Source organism: Heterocephalus glaber, unplaced genomic scaffold (assembly GCF_053883595.1).
Source record: "Heterocephalus glaber isolate CG9 unplaced genomic scaffold, H.glaber_assembly_v1.0 deba00001689, whole genome shotgun sequence".
NCBI lineage: Eukaryota > Metazoa > Chordata > Mammalia > Rodentia > Bathyergidae > Heterocephalus > Heterocephalus glaber.
In genome coordinates this window covers 2900227-2923438 of record NW_028258414.1, presented here as the reverse complement: position 1 = coordinate 2923438, position 23212 = coordinate 2900227, and the positions used below count along the sequence as shown (strand labels likewise).

Below are 23212 nucleotides of genomic sequence, written 5' to 3'. Positions count from 1 at the left end.
CTCACTGAGTTCGAGCCCTGGTACCAAAAAAAAAAAAATTACAATTCTCTCTCTGCAAGGATTTAGAGTCGTCCTCACTGCCCGGGGGTTTGACGATCCAGCGCCCCGCCCCCTCCTCTCCGCGCCCCGCCCTCTCGGTTGCAGGGGTGGGCGGGGCCTCTGGGGCGAATCACTTCCTGGTTCTTCAAGCACTTCCGGGTTGCGGTCCCCACTCTGCGGTTTCCGCGGCGGCTGAGGAGGTGGTCGGCTAGGCTGCTCCTTCCGCGGCCCCCTGGCCGCTCTTGTGCTGCGTTCCGCGGCGGGAAGCGCCTCCCGCAGGGACTGGTGAGCGGGGCTGGGCGGGCCGGCGGGCTCTGGGGGCCAACTGGGAGGGCCTCGATTCCGGGCCCTTCGCCCCGGGCCGGGCGCGGCTGGTAACGGGCAGGCCAGAGGCCTCGCCTGGCGGGGCCGGCGTTCGCAGGTGGGAGAAGCGTCGCCGGGTGTGGCGTGCGCCCTTCAACTTTTCCTCGCGCGAACTCCGACAGAGAGATTTTAAACGGGGCCGTTCAGTCAGCGACCAGAACTGCTCGACTTTGGAGTCTTCTGATTTTCTAAGCTGCAAAGTCAGGAGCGAGTACTGAATTTGCCTAGCCAAGACCACAGCTGTAATGAGCAGTTGAAACAGAAGTTTAAACACCTTATAGCCATTTTTTAGGTAGTTAGCTGTCAAATGGGGCGTGACGAGCCTCTTTCCTACTTTGGAAAGTTTTTGTCTTCTGTTGGGCCTTTTTAGCCCTCTGCCCTCCACCCTTTATGCTTACTGGTGTTTACCTTCATTCCTGATTGACCAAATGTTCTCTTTGACTCCCATCACGTTTTAGGTACTGCTCTAGATGCCCAGTTTACTTCAGTGAACAAAACAGACAAAAATCCACGAAGCTTATATTTTGTTGGAGGAGCCAGAAGTTAAATGTAAAATAAGTACCCTCTGTAATGTGTTAAAAAGTACCATCAAAAAGAGTGAGCGAAGGAAGCCGGGCGTGGTGGCGCACGCCTGTAATCTCAGCACTCGTGAGGCAGAGGCTAGAGGATTGCTGCGAGTTCGAGGCCACCCTTGGCTAGGTTCAAGGCCAGCCTGAACTACAAAGCAAGACCCTGTATCAAAAAAAAAAAAAAATTAAAGGGCCAGGGATTTAGCTCAGTGGTGCCACTGCCTTCCTTGCAAGCAGAAGGTCCTGAGTTCGATCCTGGTGCGGGGGCGGGGGGGGGGGGGATGTGTTGCAAACCTTCGCGAGGACTTTATTTGGATTTTTTTGTTCTTGTTTTCCTCCAAGACAGAATGCTGCTGTTGGTAGTTTTGAATAGACAAATGGTGCAGTTTGCCTTATGTTTTAAAGTCCTGATGTACTGCTATTGAGGATGAGGATGTGGGTGGCATAGCCAAGAATAGAACAAGACCACTTACTGAGCCATCACATTAATTTTAGTGACAGATGATGGTGACTTAAAGTGATAGCATTAGAGATAGTAGAAGTTGTCAGATTCTAGCTATATTGAGAAGGAATAGCTGAAAGGATTGACTGAAAGATTAGATACTGGGTAAGAGAAAAAGTTGATTTTGACTCTTAGGTCTTTGAATTGTTTTACTGGATGAGTAGGTATACTGCTTACTGAGATGAGCAAGACTGAGGACAGCAAAGTTGGAAGGGTGGTGTCAGGAATTTGGCTTTAAGCAAATTTAATTTGAGCCCCCTGCTTGATATTTTTATTCAGTGTCAAGTAGACAGTTATATATGGATACCAGAGAAGTCAGGACTGTAGATAGGGATTTGGGAGTCATCAGTAGATAGATGGTATTTAAAGCCGTAAGCCTGGATAGTCACAAAGGGGGAAAAGCACATGGAGAAGAGAAGACCTGAGGATACTCAGGATAACTCCGTAGGTAGAGGACAGGGTGCTGAGGAGGAATATGCTGGGGGAGGTACCACAGGGTCAGAGATCTTACGCCTGACATGTAGTAGAAGCCGGATAAATACTTGCTGAATCTGTACTACAGGAAGATGCATCCCTTATCTGTTTCTAGTCTCATACTGAAGCCCATTTGTCCGACCTTTCCTGCCTAAAATGCTTCAAGGACTATGCCTTTCTCTTCTGTCTGCCTAGAATGACTCCTTCTTTGTGCAACTAAAGTCTAGTTTGATGAATCTGGAAGCTTTTCTGAGCCAACTCAGTCCACAGACTCCTCCATCAGCATGCTGTGTACATCTCTGTCACACTTTGTATGTTGTACTGAAGTTAACCTTTTCCTTACGTCTCTTAACCTTATCTAGAGTGTAAGCGTTTAGCATCAGGAGACTATCTTTACTTGTCTCTCTCGTACCTGTCACAGTGTCATCCCCTTAGTAGGTGCTCTTTAGATATTGAATTGTGAGAGAACAGGAAAAGTAAAGGAGCAAATATGAGCTGAAGAATGTCTGGATCAGTGACTGGACAGCATTGAGAATGGGTGGTACATTCTAGACTAAATCAGGAAGACTAGAAAGAAATAGTAAAGAAACCAAGCACTTTGGCTCACACTAGCTACTTGGGAGGCTGAGATGGGAGGATTGGTTGAAACTACCTCAAAAAACTTTTTTTTATTAAAAAAAAAAAGATGCCTATGTCAAAATCACAGAAAAAAGCTAGAAAAATAATTATTTCTTGAAATTCCAAAAGTATTATATAGTAATTTGTAATTGAGAGTTCTAATAGTTCTATATTAGAATATGTGAGGTAGACTGTATTACATAATTTATAATGTTATAGTGTGATCTTTTTAATGATTTTATATTAAATTTTTAGGATATCAATGCAAGCCTGAAAATAAAGTAATTTCTTCCTCCTGAGTCATGGCATATCAGTTATACAGAAATACCACCTTGGGAAACAGTCTTCAGGAAAGCCTAGATGAGCTCATCCAGGTGAGAGACTGAAAACTACACATGGTCGCTTACATGAATGTCTTGTCATGTCCCTTATCCCAGTGAGAAAGACCATTTGGCCCAGCAGGTCAGTCAGTATCACTAACTGATGAATAAGCGCAAGTCCCTATTTATTACTCTGTCCTGATAGAAACAAAATATGATGATGATTGAATTGATACAGTTAAATAGAAGGAAATCTTCAAAATTTTTATGAAAAAATTAAAATTGATGGTTTTATATTTAGAAGAAGGACATATTCTATGTAGCTTTAAAAATAATTTTGCCCAAACTGGGTATGGTGGTGGACACCTCTAATCCCAGCACTCTGAGAGACAGACAGCAGGTGCATGTTCAAGCCCATCTTGACAACTAATGACTTAGCAAGACCCTGTCTCAAAATTTAAAATAAAAAAGTTCTGGGGTTGTAGCTCAATTCACTGGCCCTGGGTTCAATTTTGAGTACCACAAAATAATAGTAATAACTTAATAAAATTTAATAAACATCTTTTGAGATTTAAATTAGAATTTTAAATTTACATTTCAGTTCTAGATCAATGAATCTTTTGTTTAAACTGCCCAGTTGAGAACATATTAATGTTTATTTTGATATTATTATATAGAATTAGGTAAGATTTCATCTTTTTTAAAAAGATCCTATGTTTTTTATTTAGAAAAGGCTTGATTTCCTCTATTTTATTGAACACCTCTTTCCAGAAACTGAAAAAAAGACAAAGTTCTGTTCTAGCTTTCAAAATCACATGTTTCTTTTTCAAAATAATTTTTTTATGTGTGAAGATAGTTTAAAAAGTATTTTTAGAATTTGCCTCTTCATTGTCAGTTATGGCAGTGGCGAATATGGAACTCTAGTTTAGAGGCTCTGGTTATCCTCAGTTAAATTTTAAGTGGTAATTTGTACATTTTTATTTATTCTTTAATGTTCTTCCCCAAGAGAATTTATAACCTCTACTTTTTCTTAGTCTCAACAGATCACCCCCCAACTTGCCCTCCAAGTTCTACTTCAGTTTGATAAGGCTATAAATTCAGCATTGGCTCAGAGGGTCAGGAACAGAGTCAATTTCAGGGTAAGGATATTTTACTAAATCTAGAAATCTGCACCAATAATTGTTAAAGCAGTGTTTTAGGACTCTTGTGTATGTTTTAATTATAAGAGGAAAAGATGGCTAATCAAGTTATAGAACTTGTTTTTTAATAACTAAATTCTACTTTACTTTTATATCAGCTATGTACTGTATTTGTGCAGTTAAAGTGACATACTGAGTTGTTTTGAGATTTTTATTCATTGTTTTATAAATCAGCCTGTTTGGCTATCTTCCCTGAAGAATTACTGAGATTTCAAATGTCTGAAAACAGTAACTACAAGATTGAAGGTAAGTAGTGGAGTAATCCCTGAGGTTTAGTTATGTTTTCAAACTCTGGCCTTCCCCCTTTCCAGGAAAGTAAAATTATTTCTAGAAACTTCATGTGACCTCCCACCTACTTTTAGTAACCTGGCTTTTAAAAACCTGCACTAACAAGTTATTTTGGTAACACGGACTCATTCGTTTCACTTATACTTTGAAGAGTTATACAAAACTGAACAAAATTATGTCTCAATTTTGTGGTAATTTTGTATTAAGGACTCATTGAAAAATGGTAGAACAAATAATTGTACCACAATAATTATATTAATGGACCCATATAATATTGTATATTGGGTTATTATTATATTTAATATTTGTGCTTACATTGTGTTATAAGACTAGAATTTGGAAGGTTAAAATATATGAAGATTATTATATGAAAAGAACTTACAAATTACCTTGCATTGAGAACCTCAGTGTTATGGTGTGGGGGTTTTAGGGAGGTGGTGGCGGTGGTGGTGGTGGTGGTGGTTGTTGTTTCAATGAAAAAAGTTATTTAATAAGTATTTGATTTTGGGGGGTTGTATTTGGGGGGTTTTTTTGGTACTGGGACTCGAACTCAGGACCTTGTGCTTGCAAGGCAGGTGATGGAACCACTGAGCTAAATCCCGGGCCCCAATATTTGATTTCTTAGATGTCCTATGTGATGGGAATAGAGTTGAACAAAGTAGTGTATTGGTTTCACATGCCTAAAACTTACCTGAAATAAAAGATATCTTTGAGATTAGATAATAATCCACTGGTCAAGATTATGTTTCTAAGACTATAAAATGTGATCAGTGGGGCTGGGGATTTAGCTCAGTGGTTCTGCCACCTGCCTCACAAGTGCAAGGTCCCGAGTTTGATCCCCGGTACCAAAAAGAAATGTGATCAGTGGATTCTTGATTTTTCTTTTTTGTAGTGTTGAGTATCAAATCTAGGACTTCATACATGCTAGGCAAGCTCTCTGCCTCTGAACTGCATTCCCAGCATGATTCTTGAATCAGTAGTGTTTCTGACAAATTTCTTTATGTTTATATAACCATACATAGAAAGCTGCCCAGTTTGCCATTTGAACCCTGATTCTTTCTGTATGTATATATATATGTATGTATGAGAGAGAGAGTTAGTTAGTTAGTTACTGGGAATTAAACGCAGGATCTCAGGCGTGCATGCTAGGCAGATACTCTACCACTGAGCTACATCAGGACTTTCTTTTGCATTCATTTTTCTTTACCCACTGCTATTGTAGTTAAGGCTTTTGTCACCCTGCCCCACTGTATTATCAGTTTTGACTTGATCAATTTTGAGTCCAGAATATTTGCCAATAGTGTTCTCTTTAGCTTGATGGAGCATATGACAAAGATAAAAGAAATAATATATAGTTAATAACCAATTTTCAAAGCCGCATTGCTGGATCATATTTAAATATATATATTTTTATTTAGAGTAATTCTTGTTGGCCTGTAAAAAGATTAAGCACTCACTAAAGAAAAGAGTAGTTTTATCTAACATGTTAATTTTTTTGTTTTAAATCTACATATGAATTCTATGTGAGATTATTTAGTAGATAGGTTATTATAGGGAAAATGAGATGAGTATGAGAGATGAGGCTTTAATTTGAAATTCAGACATCAAAATGTGTTTACCAAGGAACTTGAACTGGATTTATTTTTAGGGAGAAAATTCATATTGAACTAGTATTATAACTAGGACTTTAAAGATCCACTGTATGCTTTTGGGAGACTATATGCCCACAGATAGAATTAAGTAATGGCTACTTTAATATTGTAATATTGAATATTACAATATTAAATATGATAGTGAGCTTCAAATAATAAAGCAAGCTCTAAAAGATGTAATGATCAAGAAAAATAGTCCTCCTGCCTGGCAAGCGCAGGGCACTGAGTTCGATTCACAGTACCAGAAAAGATAGCTCTTCTAATGACTAAGAGTTGCCTTTTCCTGTATAATGGTTGATGTTTTTACAATTAGCATGTACTGTGCAACTTTTAAGATGTTATGTTAGCGTCAAACAAAACAGATATTGCCTGGACATGGAAATATAAATAAATATAGGGTGTCCACCAAAAAAAGTATATACACTTCAGCAGTTTGCTGTACTAGTAAATATCTTAAAGTGATTGGCCACCATTTTGAGCACCTTTTGTAATTGTAGAGGCCAAAAGTAGTCTCAATAAATTTCATATTAAAATACTTATACTGGGCCGGAGATTTAGCTCAGTGGTTTCGCCGCCTGCCTCGCAAGCACAAGAACCCGAGTTCGATCCCCGGTACCAAAAAAAAAAAAATATTTATACAAGTTTTTCTTTTCCTGTTGTATACATTTTTTTGGCGGTCTCTGTATATATAAGATACTTTGAAAATATAATTTGGGCACAAGACTAAATGTTAAGGTCAGTATTAGACAGGCTAAATGTTCTCTTATACAAATACAATTATCCTTTCAGTCCATATACTATACTTGGGATACTAAATGGATTCTGATTCTATTGAAATGGAAAAATAAAAGGCAAAAAAATTAAATAACTAAAAATTATATAAAGATTATTACATATCGGGGATTCTAGTTTATAAAATTATTCTAAAAATTTTACATTTGTCATTAATCTCTTACGTTTAAAAATTTTTAAATCTTTATTGGCCTAAAAGTTATCTAATGTACTCCCTTAATTATGTAAATCACAGTTATTTTAATGTAAATATAGGAGAAATTTAATTTATAACATAAAATTAAGTTTTGACAGTAAAATTTTATAGCATTTTGTTTTCTCAGTAAATCAAAGTATTTACTAAAACTAAGAATTTCAACATACATAAGTAGATTTTTTTCAGCCAAGTGTGGTTGCACACACCTATGATCCCAGCACTCCACAAGTCTGAGGCAGGAGGCAAGTTCGGGTCCCACCTGGGCAAATTAGCAAGACCCTGTCTGAAAATAACTTTTTTAAAAAAGGAGGGGCTAGGGATGTAGCTCAAGGGTAAAGCCCCTCTGCGTTTGATCCCCAGTACTGAAAAAAAAAACCTTTTTACTCCAAGCTACATCCAAAATGCTCTGTTTATATTTTTATTTTGTTTTGTTTTGTTTTGGAGGGTTTTTTGGTACCAGGGATCAAACTTAGGACTTTGCTCTTGCCAGGCAGGCGCAGCACCACTGAGCTATATCCCGGTTTTACAGAGGTTTATATTTGAAAGTGAATATTCACGTACTAACCATGATTCCCAGAAATGTGCTTTGTTCATATGATTGCCCATGAGAATAACCCACACACTCACAGGATCATTGGTCCTACACAAGTTTAGGATGCCAGAAATGAACACTGAGTTGGCATTTGCCAATTTAGCCTTCCAAAAGCTCAAGCTATAGCAGGGAAGCACATTGAATTTTTTTAATAGATTTGGAAATTTTTTTTGCTTTTGGTTTGTGGTGTTTATTTGTTTTTGAGACAGAGTCTTGCCATATAACTGCCCAGGCTGGCCTTGAGCTTATGACCCTCCTACCTCTATCTCCCAAATACTGTTCTGGGATGACAGGATGCACCACCACACCCAGCTAGATCTAATTTTTAAATATACATTTTACATTTATGACTCTGTCCTTTTCACTTAACATTGTGTCTTGAGTGATTCTTCCATGTGTTAATCTCTCTCTACTCCACTGAAACTGCTCTTCTAAGTAAATTTTTGCTAAATCTAATGCATAATTTATAATACTATTGATTACTCCCCTTTGTTTTTCAAAACTCAAGCTCCCTTGAAACTGTACTCTCTTACATTTTCTTCTGTCCCTGGCCTCTTCCTGCCAGGGTCCTTTGTAGTCCCCTACTGTTTACCTGTCAGTTGTTGGCATCCCTTAGAGTTGTCTGGAGCCTCCACATACTCTGCTTGAGTGATCTCATCCGGCCCTGTGACCTTAGTGAAGGTTGGTGTGCTCCCTTGCCTTCTACATGCCCACTGTTTATTGGACATCATGATTTAGATATATCTCATCTCAACCATGAACAGCTTCCAAATTTAACTTTCTTCCAACACTAGCATTTTCTGTGAATCTTTTGTCGCTCCAGTCAAAAGTTTAGGAGTAACCATAGATTTATCTTTACCCATCCCACTTTATCAAGGTTTCTAAGTCCTATCAGTTCTACCTTTTAGAATCTCCTTTTCTATTGATCCCCTTGCCATTACTGTAGTAAAGCCACTTTCACCTCTCTGCTACAGCTGGCTAAGGGGCAGTCACTTCTGCTGTCCCTGCCTCAACCATGTTCCCCTGTAGCCCATTCTTCATGTCATCACCAAAAGTAAACTAATCATAGGACTCATCAGCTTAAACTCCTACATTGGCCTCCCAGTCAGGTTAAGATAGGACCAGAGATTTCCAGCATTCACCATGGTCTCCTTCACTTAGTCCTAAAACATTCTGTTTTCAAGAAAGCTCCTACCCCATTCTGAGTGCTTTGGCTACCTTTCTACTGTCCTACCTCTCCTTTGACTGTTCCTACTCATTCTTCAAGGCTCACCTTGCATTTGTGAGAGAAGCTTTCTCCACCCTATTTTCTCCATCCCCTTGGGTGTCCCATCATATCCAGTAACTTAGTCTCCCATAGTGCTGTTGTACTGTAATCTCCCTACTTTGTATCCTCAGAGCCTAGCACATTAGGCTCATAGCAGAGGCTAGCACATTAATTATTCATAGTCATTCCTAGCCATCCTTGTGTCTTTAATCATTATCCCTTGACAACACATTTAAATTGAACCTAGTTTTTGATATTATAAATAGTACTGCAAATTTAGTGTTACAAATTGTGCTTGCTGTTTCTTTTCCTGTATTAATTTTAAGCACTTAAATGTCTTGTTTCAAACTAAATTTCACATGTGAATATGTGTGTGTCAGGTGTTTTCTTGTTTTGTTTGGTTTTGTTTTTCAAGCCTCCAACACACTGTGTAGCCCAGGCTGGACTCAAACTTAGTGGTCCTTCTGCCTCAGCCTTCTGAGTTCTGGAGTACAGGTGTTCTGTGGCACCCAGCCTGTATCTTAGGTTTTGTTGTATTCTATTCTTGTTGATCCTTGTACTGTTAATGTTCAAGTATATATTTTCATTTAAAAATAAATTACTAGAATGTTAGCTGCATAGGACAGTGTGTGTTGTCATCTTCGTGGTTAATGCAGTGATGTGTCTAATTCACAAGGTTAATACTTATTTAATGTTTCTGAGAAATCCCTGGTTTTGTACAAGTTTAGAGAATTAACATATACAGTAAAACAGCTGTATAAAAAATTCAGATGGACTTTCATAATTTAACCACATGAGGGCAGTAGAAATACAAATTTGTTTTCATTCAGCTTTTATTCATTTCAGGTAATTCACAGACTCTTAGTGCCAAACATAATCTAACTACTTTTTCTAGGTTTTTCTTTTGCTTATTTTTTTAAAAAGAAAATATGATTAAAATTAAGGAAAATCTTAAGCAAAGCATTAAGCATAATTGTTTTAACCATTATGTACTTGGCAACTAAATTCTTTTAAATTGCTTTGAAGAAAATTGTGAGGGGGGGTGACTTTTCATGATATCGAATGTTTTGTTTTGAAGGGCTCTCTAAATACATACAGATTCTGCGATAATGTGTGGACTTTTGTATTGAACGATGTTGAATTCAGAGAGGTGACAGAACTTATTAAAGTGGATAAAGTGAAAATTGTAGCGTGCGATGGTAAAAGTAAGTGTTTGCCTAATTACTGTGAAAGCAAAGCCACTTGAGTCTTGTTTTTATGAGTCTTTAGAAAATCATCTATCTGAAAAGCCTGCAGGGGGAAATGGCCAGATGGTCAGTCATCAGAGGTCTGGCTTCTCTTCAGCTCCATTCTGAATTCCAGGGCTCAGTCCTCTTACTGACTTTAGGTGTATACATGTTTCAGACAACGCATAGAGTATTTACAGATTGGATTTACATGGAAAAGAAAATAAGCAACTTAACGTTTTCCTTCCCTGTTTAAGATTCTGTGTTCTGGGTACTCATACATTTGGTATTTTAAAGCACATTTAAATTAACCATAAGAGCTTTGCAGTTGTGATGGTAACTATCCATTCCTCTAATCTGTGACATCTGCACAGACCGGGGAACTTGTTCAGGTCCTTAAATATTTCAAAAGTCATACTTCTCTGCTTTCGGTTACATAATTAATTTCCTTTTTCTTGACTATATTTTAAATATGTGCTTACTTTTACTTTGCAATCTAAACCATGTTTTTGAGGCAGCTATTCCTGATACTAAGTAGAAAAGACTCGCTGTCTAAGAAAGAAAGTCTTAAGAAGCAAGAGAAAAAGAAATGTAGAAATTAATATCCCTATTTGTTGGATAATGGGTTGGATTTGTTTGTCTTCTATTTTTTTGGATTTCAAAAGAAATATCTAACATCGAAGCATACAGAAGAAAAATATCATCTATAACACCACCAGAAGATTAAACTTACTGCTTTTTTTTTTTTTTTTTTTTTGGTACCAGGTATCAAACTCGGGTCCTTGCACTTGTGGGGCAGGTGGTGGAACCACTGAGCTAAATCCCCGGCCCTCATGAATCTTTTTTACAGTCATGCATGTATCATGTAGACAAATTTGTAAATTTTTTTTTTTTGCACAAATTAACTATATTCTTACATCTGATTTCTAATGGCTGCATAAAATTCTACCTTCACCCGTTTTTTAAGAAATAGTCTCTTCCAGGTCTCAGAAAGTGTATGAAACTAGCAGCATAACATTGACTTGACAAGTTCAGGAGTCATTAGATATTTAAGATCTTTTTTTGTTGCTAGAAATAACACAATTATATTTGAGTCTTTTTCTTTCTTTTAATTCCTGTAGAGGTGGTGCAGTTTCCTAAATCACAAGACAGTAACATTTCTGTATTTGAAGTGATGTGTAATCTTTTCTTGTAGTTTAAGCTGAGATCTTCAAAACCCTTAGGTTTTAAAATTTTTACTGGACTGTAGAATTTAGACATCATTTATAATTCCTAAACCTCTGTCAGAATGAGTTGATGTCCACCACAGCTCGTCAGAGTGTTTTTTTCTGTAATGAAAATGTTCAGTGTCTGCATTATCCAGTAATCATGCCTGGCTGTTGAGTACATGAAATGTTACTAGGGCTACTGAAAAACTTAATGTTTTAATTTTATTAGCTAGTCTGAATTAATTTCAATGTAAATAGTCACATATGGCTACCATTTCTGTCAGCATAAGATGTAGACAGGTAAAATGTCAGTTTCAGTTATTTGAACCATAGCTAAGAAATGAAAGAGTAAAGGTGTCTGAGTAAACATAATTCCAGAGTCCATATATCATTACGCATTTTACCTACAGGAGCTTCTGTCTGGTGGTTCTTAGTGTGTTACTGTTACTAAAAGATCCAAAATTGTTTTTCTAAACTTCAGTGCATGACAAGTAGCAGATCATCCTTAGCTATTTCAGTGGCACCTAAGGAGCTTCCCTCACAGCAAAGTTTAGGAATTGAATGTCTACCAAAATATTGAATACTTCAGAAGAGCTTAGAGGCCAGGGATGTAGTTCAGTGGCACCGCGCCTGCCTGGCAAGTGCAAGGTCCTGAGTTCAATCCCCGGTACCAAAAAAAAGAGCTTAGATTCTATTCCATTTTCCCTGTATCAGAAAAGGATGCAGTGTTGAAATGTTTTTCCCAAAGTTAAAATAGTTTGGCATTTATAGGTACAGCTAAGTTTAAATAATGAAGAAAATTCCTCAACGATAACAGATAAATGAGGTGCTGCTGTAAAGTAAGTCCATTTTATTCTGAAATATGGTAAGGTTGAATTCCTAATACAGAAGCAGAGAAAAATGATAATAGCTAGAATTTGTTTTATCAGGAAGACAAGAGAGGACCTGAAAAAATATGGATATAAAATGTTCATGTGAGTCAGATGTAGTAGTGTGGGTTTTCCCTAACTTAAACACTGAGAGCCAAGTGCTGTCTTTATCTCAGCCTTAAAAGGAACATCGTTGATGTCAGGGCATCACTGTTGTCAGCTTCCCACCTCAACCTTGTCTCCACCGTTATTTCTTTTTTATATTCTTATTTACATTTAAAGTAAGTTACTCCTTGCATTTACTCTTTCTCTCCTGTTTCCTAGATACTGGCTCCAATACTACAGAATGAATAGAAAAAAAAATGGCTTTTTGATGCCATCTCCTGTTATTCATCGCTTTTTGAAGAGAAGCATAGAAGAGACTTTTTTTTAATTTATTCTAGCATTGCAGAAATGACTACACTGTGTTATACTATCAGAGAATTCTGGCAGAAAAATGCTTATAACTCTATCCTCTTATATTACCTTTATTACAAAGCATGAAGAAACATAATTTTTTTCTTAATGACAAATCAAAGTTGTCACCCTCCTGAGAACACTCTTTAATAAACTTATTTTAAACCTCAGTGTGAGTAATAACTGATGGAGCTGTTAAGCAGATGATATAAAATGTTAAATAAGCATTTCAAAAGAGAACCATATTCCTTGCAAAGGAACTTAGAAAACACGTTCATTTGAACAAAGTTATGTTAAAATGGGTATGGTGGTCCACACCTGTGACCCCAGCACTCTGGGAGGCTGAGACAGGAGGATTACAAGTTCGAGCTTAACCTGGACTATGTAGCAATTCAGCAAGATCCTGTCTCTAAAAGGGCTGGAGAAGCAGCTCAGGACAAAGGGCCTGAGTTTCTCAGTACTACAAAATAGAAAGTCATGTCAGTTTCATCAGTTGTAAGTTTTGTCTGATGAAAAATACTAAGTTACCAAAGGCCACTTGTAAGAAATTTTCTTAATTAGTGTCAGTCAAAATTCAGGCCTTATTGTGGAGGTTCAAAATATTGGTTAGGAGACAAGTATGTTGGTAGTAAAATTACTGTAGGCCTAAAAATTATAACCTGTTTCTTGAGTAAGTCATGCTTTAGACTTTCCTTTTAACTATAACCAAAATCTTACTGAAAGGGTAGGGCTAGATTTATAAGCTTGTTTGGAAACGTGAAATTCTGTACATGATTGCAGTTGATTGTGCTTGCCAGAGAGAAGCAGCATATTAACCTGCGGTGACGGGGTTGGCCTGCTAATTGGAATGGTGATTGATGCCATTCTCTGGGTGCCCCGGCAGCTGTAACCCCAAGCATGTCAGGTTGGGCCTTGGCTCCCGTATTAGTTAACTTTGCTGTCCTTGCAGCCGTGTGCACGCACACACATCTGTGTCACCTGCTCCTGTGATCTCTTCCTGTCCTTCACTACCAGCTGTCACACTCTACTGCAGTTAAGCTCAAAAAAGAAATAGAACTAAGATTTTTGTTTGGTTATTCTGTTTCCTCTGCTTTTCACACCTTTCCTGTCAGAATCAAAATCCTACCCATCTTTCATAGCTAAACCCAGTTGTAGCTCAGTGGAACCCATTTTGACCTCTTCCCCTTTGGCCTCTCAGAGTCATTTAAATACGTGAAGAAACACAATAAAGAGCAAAAAGAATATAAATCTTTTGGAGAATAATAAATATTTCTCCCAAAGGAAGACAAGAGATCACTCCGGTATGTATTGAGTTTTTATTTTATATTGCAGCCAGCTTTTGAATAGCATTAGCCAAGTAAAACTCATTCATAAATCTTAATATATTAAGTTTTTGTTATATGCTAGGCCCGTGGACTAAATATAACAGTAGAACTGTAAGGTTCAGCTCAACCCAGACTTTCCCTTTAAATACAGTTGTGTTCTATGAAGCAAGCTGTACTCAAAAGCTTGTGGCATTAGAGGCCATCTCTGCAACAGGGCAGGTTTTTATTTCAGGCTGATTGAACTTGGGTCAGTTGTGCTCAGGTACTAGACTACTCTTAAACAGGTCACTGCTGTGAGATGCCTAGGTATGTAAATACTACATTTCCTCAGTCAAAATTGGTTCTCGTATTTAGTATTAGCCATCATATACATCTCTGCTTGGGGGCAGGAATGCAGAAGTCAAAGCCTGACAAGTCCTCTATCAGTTGTAATTATTTGCATATGCAGCACATCCTATCACTAACACTTGTATTGTGTGTCTTCTAATCTTCTTATAGTATTATTCACACTTTATTGGAATTACAAAAAAGTGTCACAGCAAGAGCTTATACCATTTCATGCTCTCCAAGCCATGGGCACCAGGATTTAAGGGTAGTTGCGTGTTAATGTGCAAGAGGAGAATAACCTTCTGTGAGAACCAAGGCTGGGCTTTTGTGATAATGGATAGTCCTCTAGATATACAGCTCCATGCTCTTCCCCCCTCCAACCCCCGGTACCAGAATTCAAACCTGGGTCCTTGCTTTCGAGGCAGGTGGCGGAGCCACTGAGCTAAATTCCCGGCCCTCTTTTTTTTTTTTTTTTTAAACAGGGTCTCACTGTGTAGTTCAGGTTGGCCTTGAACTGCAGCGATCATCCTGTAACAGTCTCCCACGTGCTGGGGTCACAGGTGTGAGCCACACAAAAGTAGACAAAGAATAGCTTCTTTCCTGGGTTTAATGTCAGATGATTGGTTAGCTTGTTTATTATGATGTACTTCCAGCTGGTTTTGGGAGTGTATGTATGAAATGATGTATATACATATATATGTTGGGATTTTATGATAAGCAGATGTATATGAAACAACTAGGGAAGGAATCCAGCATAGTTGTGAAATTTGGATGCAGTGAAAGCAGAGTCCATGGTAAAGGGAAGTGAAAACTATTTGATTTTTATAGAATGAGAGCAGATTACAGGAGGTCTTGACAGCTGGGCAGGAGAATTCTTAGGAGGTCTTTGTGTGTGTGTGTGTGTGTGTGTGTGAGAGTGTGTGTGAGATACCGGGGATCAAACTCGACCTTGCGCTTGCCAGGCAGGCACAGTGCCACTGAGCTATATCCCCAGCCCTTTTAGGAGGTCTTTAAAAATATTCAAGGATGACAGACATGAAACAAAGCTGAAATATGCAAGAAGGATAAAAGTATTCAGGCAGGAGTTACAATTTGCCTGGCTTAGGAGGGTAATTATGGGAATGAGAACTCTAAATCAAGAAAATTTCCTTGATGGCTGGGGATTTAGCTCAGTGGCAGTGCACCTGCCTTGAATGCAAGGTCCTGAGTTCGATCCCCAGTACCAGAAAAAAAAAATTTCCTTTAAAAATCGACAACAGATTGGTAAGGAACATAAGAGTATTTGCCAGGACCTACTGGCCAGGATGCCAACTCATGGTCACAAGATAGAGGGTCTTAGATGAGGAACTTTCAAGGCTGGATAGAATGCAAACATGGATAAGTTCATGAATAAGAAAATTAAGAGCCAGGGCCGGGGATTTAGCTCAGTGGTTTCACTGCCTGCTGCACAAGCACAAGGATGCGAGTTCGATCTCCAGTACCAAAAAAAAAAAAAAGAAAGAAAATTAAGAGCCAAATAAGGGTCTGCTTTTCTCAGACCAAAAATTCAGTCAGGAGGAAAGCAAAGTATAAATCTCAAAAGCCTAGAATACATGAAAATACAAGCTGTCTTCTATACTATGGCTAATTATTTATGCATCTCTTAAGTTCCTGCCACTACATACCTAGGAGCATTCTATGGAACTGAGTGAGAACACAAGAGATTAATGTCAGTATTATTAATTTAACCAGTAAAAATTTCTTTTTTTTTTTCTTGGTACCGAGGATCAAGCTCAGGATCTTCCGCTTGCCAGTCAGACGCAGAGCCACTGAGCTAAATCCCGGGCACTCATATATATATATATATATATATATTATTGGTACATTGTAGGTATACAACACAATTACATTTCTCATTGGGAATTGTACCTTTACATAATGCATCTTGGTTCTTATTTTTACTATCATATATTTTAAATCTCTAGTTCTGTTTGGCTGACTGAAAACTATAAACTGATACCAAAGAAGCTTTAATTCCAAACAGGATAGCCCCTGTTCATTTGCCTATTTTGAAATTTACATACAGTAGACAAATCTCATATAAAAATATGTGTACTCTCTCCCAAAAGACATGAAGTCCCAACCATCACTGTGAAAATTTTCAGATGATGTTCACTCCTGTTTTCAATAAGTCTTACCCTTATCCCTGGTATGTTCTGTAACAGTCACCACCAAAGCTTTCAGATACAGTAACAGAAGGGCAGGGTTCAGTGGTACATGCCTGTAACTCCAGCTGCTCTGAAAGCTGAAGCGGGAAGATCACAGCTTTGAGGCTAGTGTGAGCAAGATGGTGAGAACTTGGCTTAAGACAAAAAATAGTGGAAAAGGGAAATGATTAACATGCAAAAAATACGTATGTAAGGAAAAAAACATTGGCACAATCTTCATTTTTATAAATCAGCTTTCTTTTACCCCTTAGCATTTTTCCCTTGCTTTTGGTCAGCACCTTTTGTTGACTGTGGTTCCTTACCTGCTGGGGGACCCTAAATACTTCCTGAAGGGTCTGCGACCTCATATAGTTTTTCTGCTGTTAGTGGGTTTCTGTGTGTCACATTCTATTCTACTACTGAGGCTGCAGGCACTAAGAAGCACTCCAGAGTTTCCCCCAGCCCTGTTGATGACCACCTGTCATTTTCCATTGGTTCAGCAGCACAAGAGCCATAAATGCCCAAATGGGAGTTTCCAGTTCAATGGGACCATTGTTGGGACCTAAAATCTCGACCTAACATCTATAAACTACTAGAGAACAATGCCGCAAGCACAAGAAATCTGTGATTGGGTAGTAATATTGAGACAAGTCATTCTCTCCTTTGATTCCTGGACCATTTGATTCAGTGACCAACCCATGAACAGAGCACCTCTTATGCCCAAATTTTGACGTATAAATAACCACTCTAAAAAATAAAGCTCTTTAGGAAGAATGATTAAGGTAAGGATGAGAGCTATAAGCCTGGACAGTTTCTTGTATCAGAATGTACACAGTTATCACAGCTTACTGGGGTCAAGAGGACACCAGTGCCAACTTTTTTTTTTTTTTTTTGGTACCGGGGTTCGAACTCAGGTCCTTGCACGTGCGAGGCAGGCGACGGAACCACTGGGCTAAATCCCCGGACCACCAGTGCCAACTTTTAAAAGGCTCTCAAGAGGATCTCAGCCGTAGTGGACTGACAATCTGATCAAGCTTCTGGATCTAAGTATTTCTTTACAAGAAATAGTGGGGATGGAGGAAAGTGTTGAATGCTACTGCTAGGATGCTGTCAGCAGAATTAAAATAGGCCAGCCTGAATTACATGGTGAGACCCTACCTCAAAAACAAAACAATAAAATATGGGAGACTATCGAGATAAAAGATTTAATTCAGCAAATAGTCAAAAACAAAACAAAAAAAGGAGGAATCAGATTTATCAATCCCATGGGTCCTGATTCAAATAACCCAACTGCAAAACAATTATGATGCAATGGAGGAAATTAAAACTGATGTAGGGCCGGGGATTTAGCTCAGTGGTTTCACCGCCAGCTGCGCAAGCACAAGGACCCGAGTTCAATCCCCAGTACCAAAAAAACCAAAACAAAATAAAACTGATGTAGTGTTTGATAGAATCAAGGAGTCATTTTAAGCATGGTAATTTGTGCTTAGAAATGTTATTAATTTCCTATCTTAATTGAAATATTGAGAAATGAAATAGTATGATACTTAAGATTTATTTCAAAATTGTTCACTTGAGGCTGGGAGTTTAGTGAGGAGTACAGGTAAAACAGTGGTCAGTGGTAGTTGGGAGTTTCATTGTTTCATTCTCTACTTTCATATTCTTGAAGATGTCCATATTAAAGGTGTTTTTTAAATATCTTCTATAGTTCTCATTGCTCACAGATGAATCCCAAGCTCCTTGTAGAAGCAGAACATAGTTTCATGCAACCTGACCATCTTCCAGGCCCGTTGCCATCATCGCCACCTGCCTGTGCCCAGCTGCCTCACCTTTAGTGACAGGGAGCCAGCTTCAGTTCCCTGAACACATCATGCATCTTCTCACATTCAACAATCCCATTTGCCCACCTGGGAAACTCTTCAGGACTTTTATTATTTGGTGAATTCCTTCATGGCCCAGTTCAGCTGTCATTTTCTGCAGGCCTCTTAATAGACTCCATGAAATGGAACAAATGGCTCACATCAGAGCAATCCCAACATATCATGGACATGACCCTCTGCTGGGCTTCTCTATCATTTACACCATCATCCCCTCCCCTCCTACCTTGCCCAGGCTAGATGGCTTGGGCCATACTCCTGATCAGTCTGTTCCACATATTGGCAGCTCCCTTGCCCTTCTGTCATGTTTCCTGGGACAAACCCCAGCCCTGGGTAAACCCTATTCTGCCTATTCTTTGCCTGCACCATGCAGCTGAATGTGCAAACACTTTCTCTCATGTCATTGGGTCATTCAGGCTGCCTGATGTCCTATTTTATTTCCCTGGCCTAGGTTCTTTTTAAATTTTCAACCTGAAGCAATTATTTATACCTTCTTTTTCCAAACCTCCAATATCTCCTCTCCTATCATCAGTCTCATAAAATCATCTTGCTCTCTTTCACTGAAAAAATAAACATATTCAAAGGAGAAGTTCCAAATGGCTAATAAGCATATGAAAACCCACTTGACATCGTTAGTCATCTGAGTGATGTAAATTAAAGCCTCAATCTGATACCACCATCAGCCACTATTATGGTTAAAATGACAAAAGCAGATAGTATTAGCAAGGAGATGAAGCAAATGTAACTCCCACATATTGCTAGTGGGAGTGTAAATTGGTAGATCATTTTGTAAAACTACATGACAGTATTCACTAAAGATGAACATATGTACACGTTATAACCCAGCAATTTCACTCCTACATACACACCCAACTGAAATCTATACATATGTTCACTAAAATACATGTTCAAGAAGGTTCCTAGGAACACAATTTATAACAGATAAAAGCCAGATACAACACAAACATTCAGCAACAATAAGAGTAGGTAAACTGCAATGTATTCATTCACATAATGGAATATTATACAGCAATGAGAATCTTTGAAGTACTGTTACACACAGCATAAGTGAATGTCAAAAACAGAATTTTGTGTTTATGGAGACATAAAAGACAGCATAGTATTTATACCAAAGTAAAAAAAAAAAAATGTTAGAAGTTAAGACAGTTACCTTTGCAGCAGCTTGGGAAGTAACTAGAAAGGGTCACATGCAGCACGCTGGACTGCTGGTAATGTTTCCTGATCTGGGTTCTAGTTGCATAGATGTGCTCACTGTAAAACTTCTTGATATATATTTGGGATGTTTGTACTTTTCATATCCATACTATTCTTCAGATAAGATGTCCATTAAAAAGAAAGAAAACCACAAATTCCACCACTGCCCCTTCCCATCCGTCTACAGCTGAGCTCATCCATGCTGCTCTGACAAACTGTCCCTGCTTCCAGTGAAGACGGCTTTCTTATGTACAACACAATCAGCCCTCTTCTTTACAGGGATGTGGCTCTCATATTCTCATGTCTTCCTCTGAGAAGCTATTTCCCGTTAATCAACAAATACTACTTTTATAATTTTTCAGACGACTTTCTCTTGACCTTTAGTTACTATTTATTTCTCCTCTTAGCTTAAAGGAAAACCTAATGGTTTATCAGTGCTCACTGCACTGTTTTGTTCTGACATTCTGTCTGAATCACCTCCACCCTCCTCAGAAACTGACCTTGTCAAGGCCCCACTACACTGCTCAATCTAGTGGCCACTTTCTCATCCTCGTCTTCCCTGATTCTCAGCAGGTTTTAGGGCCATCCACACCCCCTTCCTAGAACCACCCTCCTCCTGGCATCCAGTGCACTACATCTCCAGCTGTCCTCCTACCACACCACTGCTCCTTTGCAAACGGTCAGTTCCTCATCTCCCTGACCTCCACGCTTTAGCTGACACCAGAACTCTTCAGGGCCCCTTTGCTGTGTACACTCGTTTGAGGCTCTGCTGTGGCTAGGATATGGCTTGAATGTGTCCCCCAAAAGTGTGTTGAAGTGTGGTCCCATGTGGTGATGTGAGAGGAAATTTGCCAAGCAGTGCCTTGTGGGAAGTCAGGAAACAGCCCTCACAATGAGGACTGAATGTTTCTTGTGGGCCTCTGCTGCTCTCATGAGAAGGTTGTAAGACTGACCTCTCCTGTCTCGCTGGCTTCTGTTCTCTCCATGAGATTGCTTCTTCTCATGCCCATTCCTGCTATGATGCCATCCCTGATGCAGCGATGTACCCAAGGGGGCCCTCAGATCAGATGTTAATTTAAGAAGAGGAAATCAGCAGGACCACCCTGTCTTGGACTTTTAGCCACCAAAACACATCCATCTCTTTAGCATCTCTACCTAGATGTCTAATGGACAGGTCCAGTTTTCAAAATCAAACTCCCAATCTTTCCCTAAAAACCTATTCTTTTAGAAGATTCCCATTTTGTTAATGACAATTCCATCATTTTATAGGACAAACCCCTTGGAGTTATTCTTGACTCTTCCTGGCCTATTTTTATTTTTATTTTTTTGAGACAGGGGCCTGCTAAGGTGCCCAGGCTGAGCTTGAATTTGCAGTCCTCCTGCCTCAGTCTCCCAGAGTGCGGGATTATAAACTTGGGCCACCACATTTGGCTCTGATGCACCCTTGGGCTGACTCTGGCTGTTGTGTTAAGAAGTCTGGCGATAATCCAGCCACTAACCATAGGGGCTTAGCCTAAGAGGAATAGCAGTAGAAGTTGTGAAAATGGTCGGATTCTGAAAACACTTTTGAAGGTTTAATTTGAAGATTTTTCTGGCAGATTGGGATTGTTTATGGGAGGGAGAGAGGGAGGGAGAGAGGGAGGGAAGGTGATGTCTGGTAAACAGTAAAAGCTCAACTCATATTTGTGGAAAGAATGAATTATTTCTTTGCTTATCAGTACACCAAACTTAATAAAGGCAAGGCCCGGGGGATTTAGCTCAGTGGTTCTGGCGCCTGCAGCTCAAGCGCAAGGTCCTGAGTTTGATCCCCGGTATCAAAAAAAAAAAAAAAAAACAATGAATACATAAAGGCAAGAGCCATATCTTACTAATCTTTGTAATAAATGGTAGACTAAATGGAAGAAATAGGAATAGCGCTTTGTATCAACTGAGGTGCTTAAGGCAGGCAAAGTATTCATTAGTCTCTCCATTTTTAATCAAAATACTTGACCTCTCCAACTAAATTATGTTACATGTCCCCAAACAAGTTATCGACTGTCTTGTTCCTCTTTAGAAAAAAAACAAAATCCTCACGGCTATAGTTGGGCTTTGTAGTACACCACTGCGGGGCCCTGGGTTTGATCCCTTGCACTGAAAAAAAAAATCACTCAACCAAGAGAAGTACAACAAGCAGGGCGTGCAGAAAAAATAGTTATTAAAACAATGCTCAATAGTTCATAATAAAAAATAAAGAGGAAATTAAACCTCAAGAGGTAATACAAACAGCTGCTCAATTCATTAGTAAGGTTTTTCCTTTCCTGAGAAAGGTTAAAGAATCAGATAAGACTCCGTGGAAGGAACAGTCAGCAGATGCGTTGGTTTAACTGTATGAATTCATTGAACATGGGAGGAATCTGAGCCTTATGAGATGACCTTATGTTATTAAAGAACCCTTCCTATTCTCCTGAATATATTTCTAGAGAAAAGTTCAATGCTTGAAAAATTCCAGTTAACTTATTCCCCAAAAATGACAAGTTCACAAGCTGTTCTTTGAAGTTTATTTATATGAAAAGTTATAACTTACTGTCCATGAAAGCTGTTAGAGCCTGATGATTATGAGGCCAAAGGCCTGGATTCTTTTCTCAGAACGCCGTCCGCATCAGGCACCTCTGTGGTAGGGCTGGAGCAGAGTCAGTGTTACACTGTAGGTGAGTTGGCAGTGACCATGACCGAGATCAATGGAGAACACAATGTTTAAAAAAAAGGAAATCACAGAACTTATGCATAGGAAATTCACGGAGTCACACATAGTAACTCTCAGGGGCACGTCGGCTGCAGAAGAAGTAGATTGTTGATTGAGAGAAAACTTGATGGACTGAATGACAATCAGAAATGAGGAAATAGTGTGCTAGGAGAGCGAGCTGAAGCACCCGGGCCGGGGCGTCGTGAACTTCGGCCGAACATCCTGATCACCGGTTAGCGCCGCTGGCCGGGCGGGGTTGCCGAGTGCTCTGGGGACTCGGCCGGCCGCCGAGGTACACCAGGAGTTGGAAAAACCACACTAGGCAAAGCACTTGCATCCAGATCAGGACTAAAGTACATTAATGTGGGTGATGTAGCTCGAGAAGGGGTGTTATACAACGGGTACGATGAAGAGCATGAGTGTCCCATTTTAGATGAAGAAAAAGTAGTTGATGAGTTAGAGAACCAAATGGCAGATGGTGGAGTTATTGTTGACTACCATGGTTGGGATTTCTTTCCTGAACGATGGTTTCATGCAGTTTTTGTGTTGAGAACAGATAACAGTATATTGTACAAAAAGACTTGAAACAAGAGGTTATAATGAGAAGAAACTAGAAGATAATATTGAGTGTGAGATTTTTCACGTTATTTATGAAGAGGCCATGTTATCATACAAGGAAGATACTGTGCACCAGCTGCCCAGCAATACGCCTGAAGAGCTAGAGGACAACATAAACCAGATCTTGAGATGAACTGAGCCATGGGTCAAAGGTCACAACCTGTGCCTGATCACCTGGTGGTGCCTCTTTGCCCACCGTCTAGACACGGGCTCCAAGTATCTGTAAAAACCAAAACTATGTGGAAGGCCCAGCAGGTATTTTTATGCCTGGGTTTCTTTTTCTCCATGAGAAAGTTAAACAATCACAAATAT

General features: G+C 39.1%; 1 protein-coding gene and 1 pseudogene across 3 annotated transcripts; both read left to right on the top strand.

Moving 5' to 3' along the window:
* Window positions 1–163: 163 nt before the first annotated feature.
* On the top strand, window positions 164–12800 carry Gtf2a2 (general transcription factor IIA subunit 2). Of its 3 annotated transcripts, none has more exons than XM_004855723.4 (5): window positions 164–324; window positions 2821–2939; window positions 3920–4024; window positions 9950–10076; window positions 12499–12800. In XM_004855723.4, the coding sequence occupies exons 2-5, from the start codon at window positions 2868–2870 to the stop codon at window positions 12522–12524; spliced, it is 330 nt and encodes a 109-aa protein (XP_004855780.1). In that variant the 5' UTR covers window positions 164–324; window positions 2821–2867; the 3' UTR covers window positions 12525–12800. The 3 variants fall into 3 exon arrangements, with proteins under 3 accessions (XP_004855780.1, XP_021092794.1, XP_021092793.1); XM_021237134.2 differs by lacking the exon at window positions 164–324 and adding an exon at window positions 2239–2258; XM_021237135.2 differs by lacking the exon at window positions 9950–10076.
* A 4441-nt stretch (window positions 12801–17241) lies between these two features.
* Window positions 17242–23200, top strand: LOC101718245 (adenylate kinase isoenzyme 6 pseudogene; annotated as a pseudogene).
* Window positions 23201–23212: the final 12 nt, after the last annotated feature.

Excerpts from the sequence above, each read along its gene's own strand:
- Gtf2a2 (XM_004855723.4), top strand. The coding sequence starts at position 2,868 with ATGGCATATCAGTTATACAGAAATACCACCTTGGGAAACAGTCTTCAG. Across the intron at positions 4,025-9,949 it reads GGAACAGAGTCAATTTCAGG|GGCTCTCTAAATACATACAG; the intron begins GTAAGGATATTT and ends TTTGTTTTGAAG. Across the intron at positions 10,077-12,498 it reads TGTAGCGTGCGATGGTAAAA|ATACTGGCTCCAATACTACA; the intron begins GTAAGTGTTTGC and ends CCTGTTTCCTAG.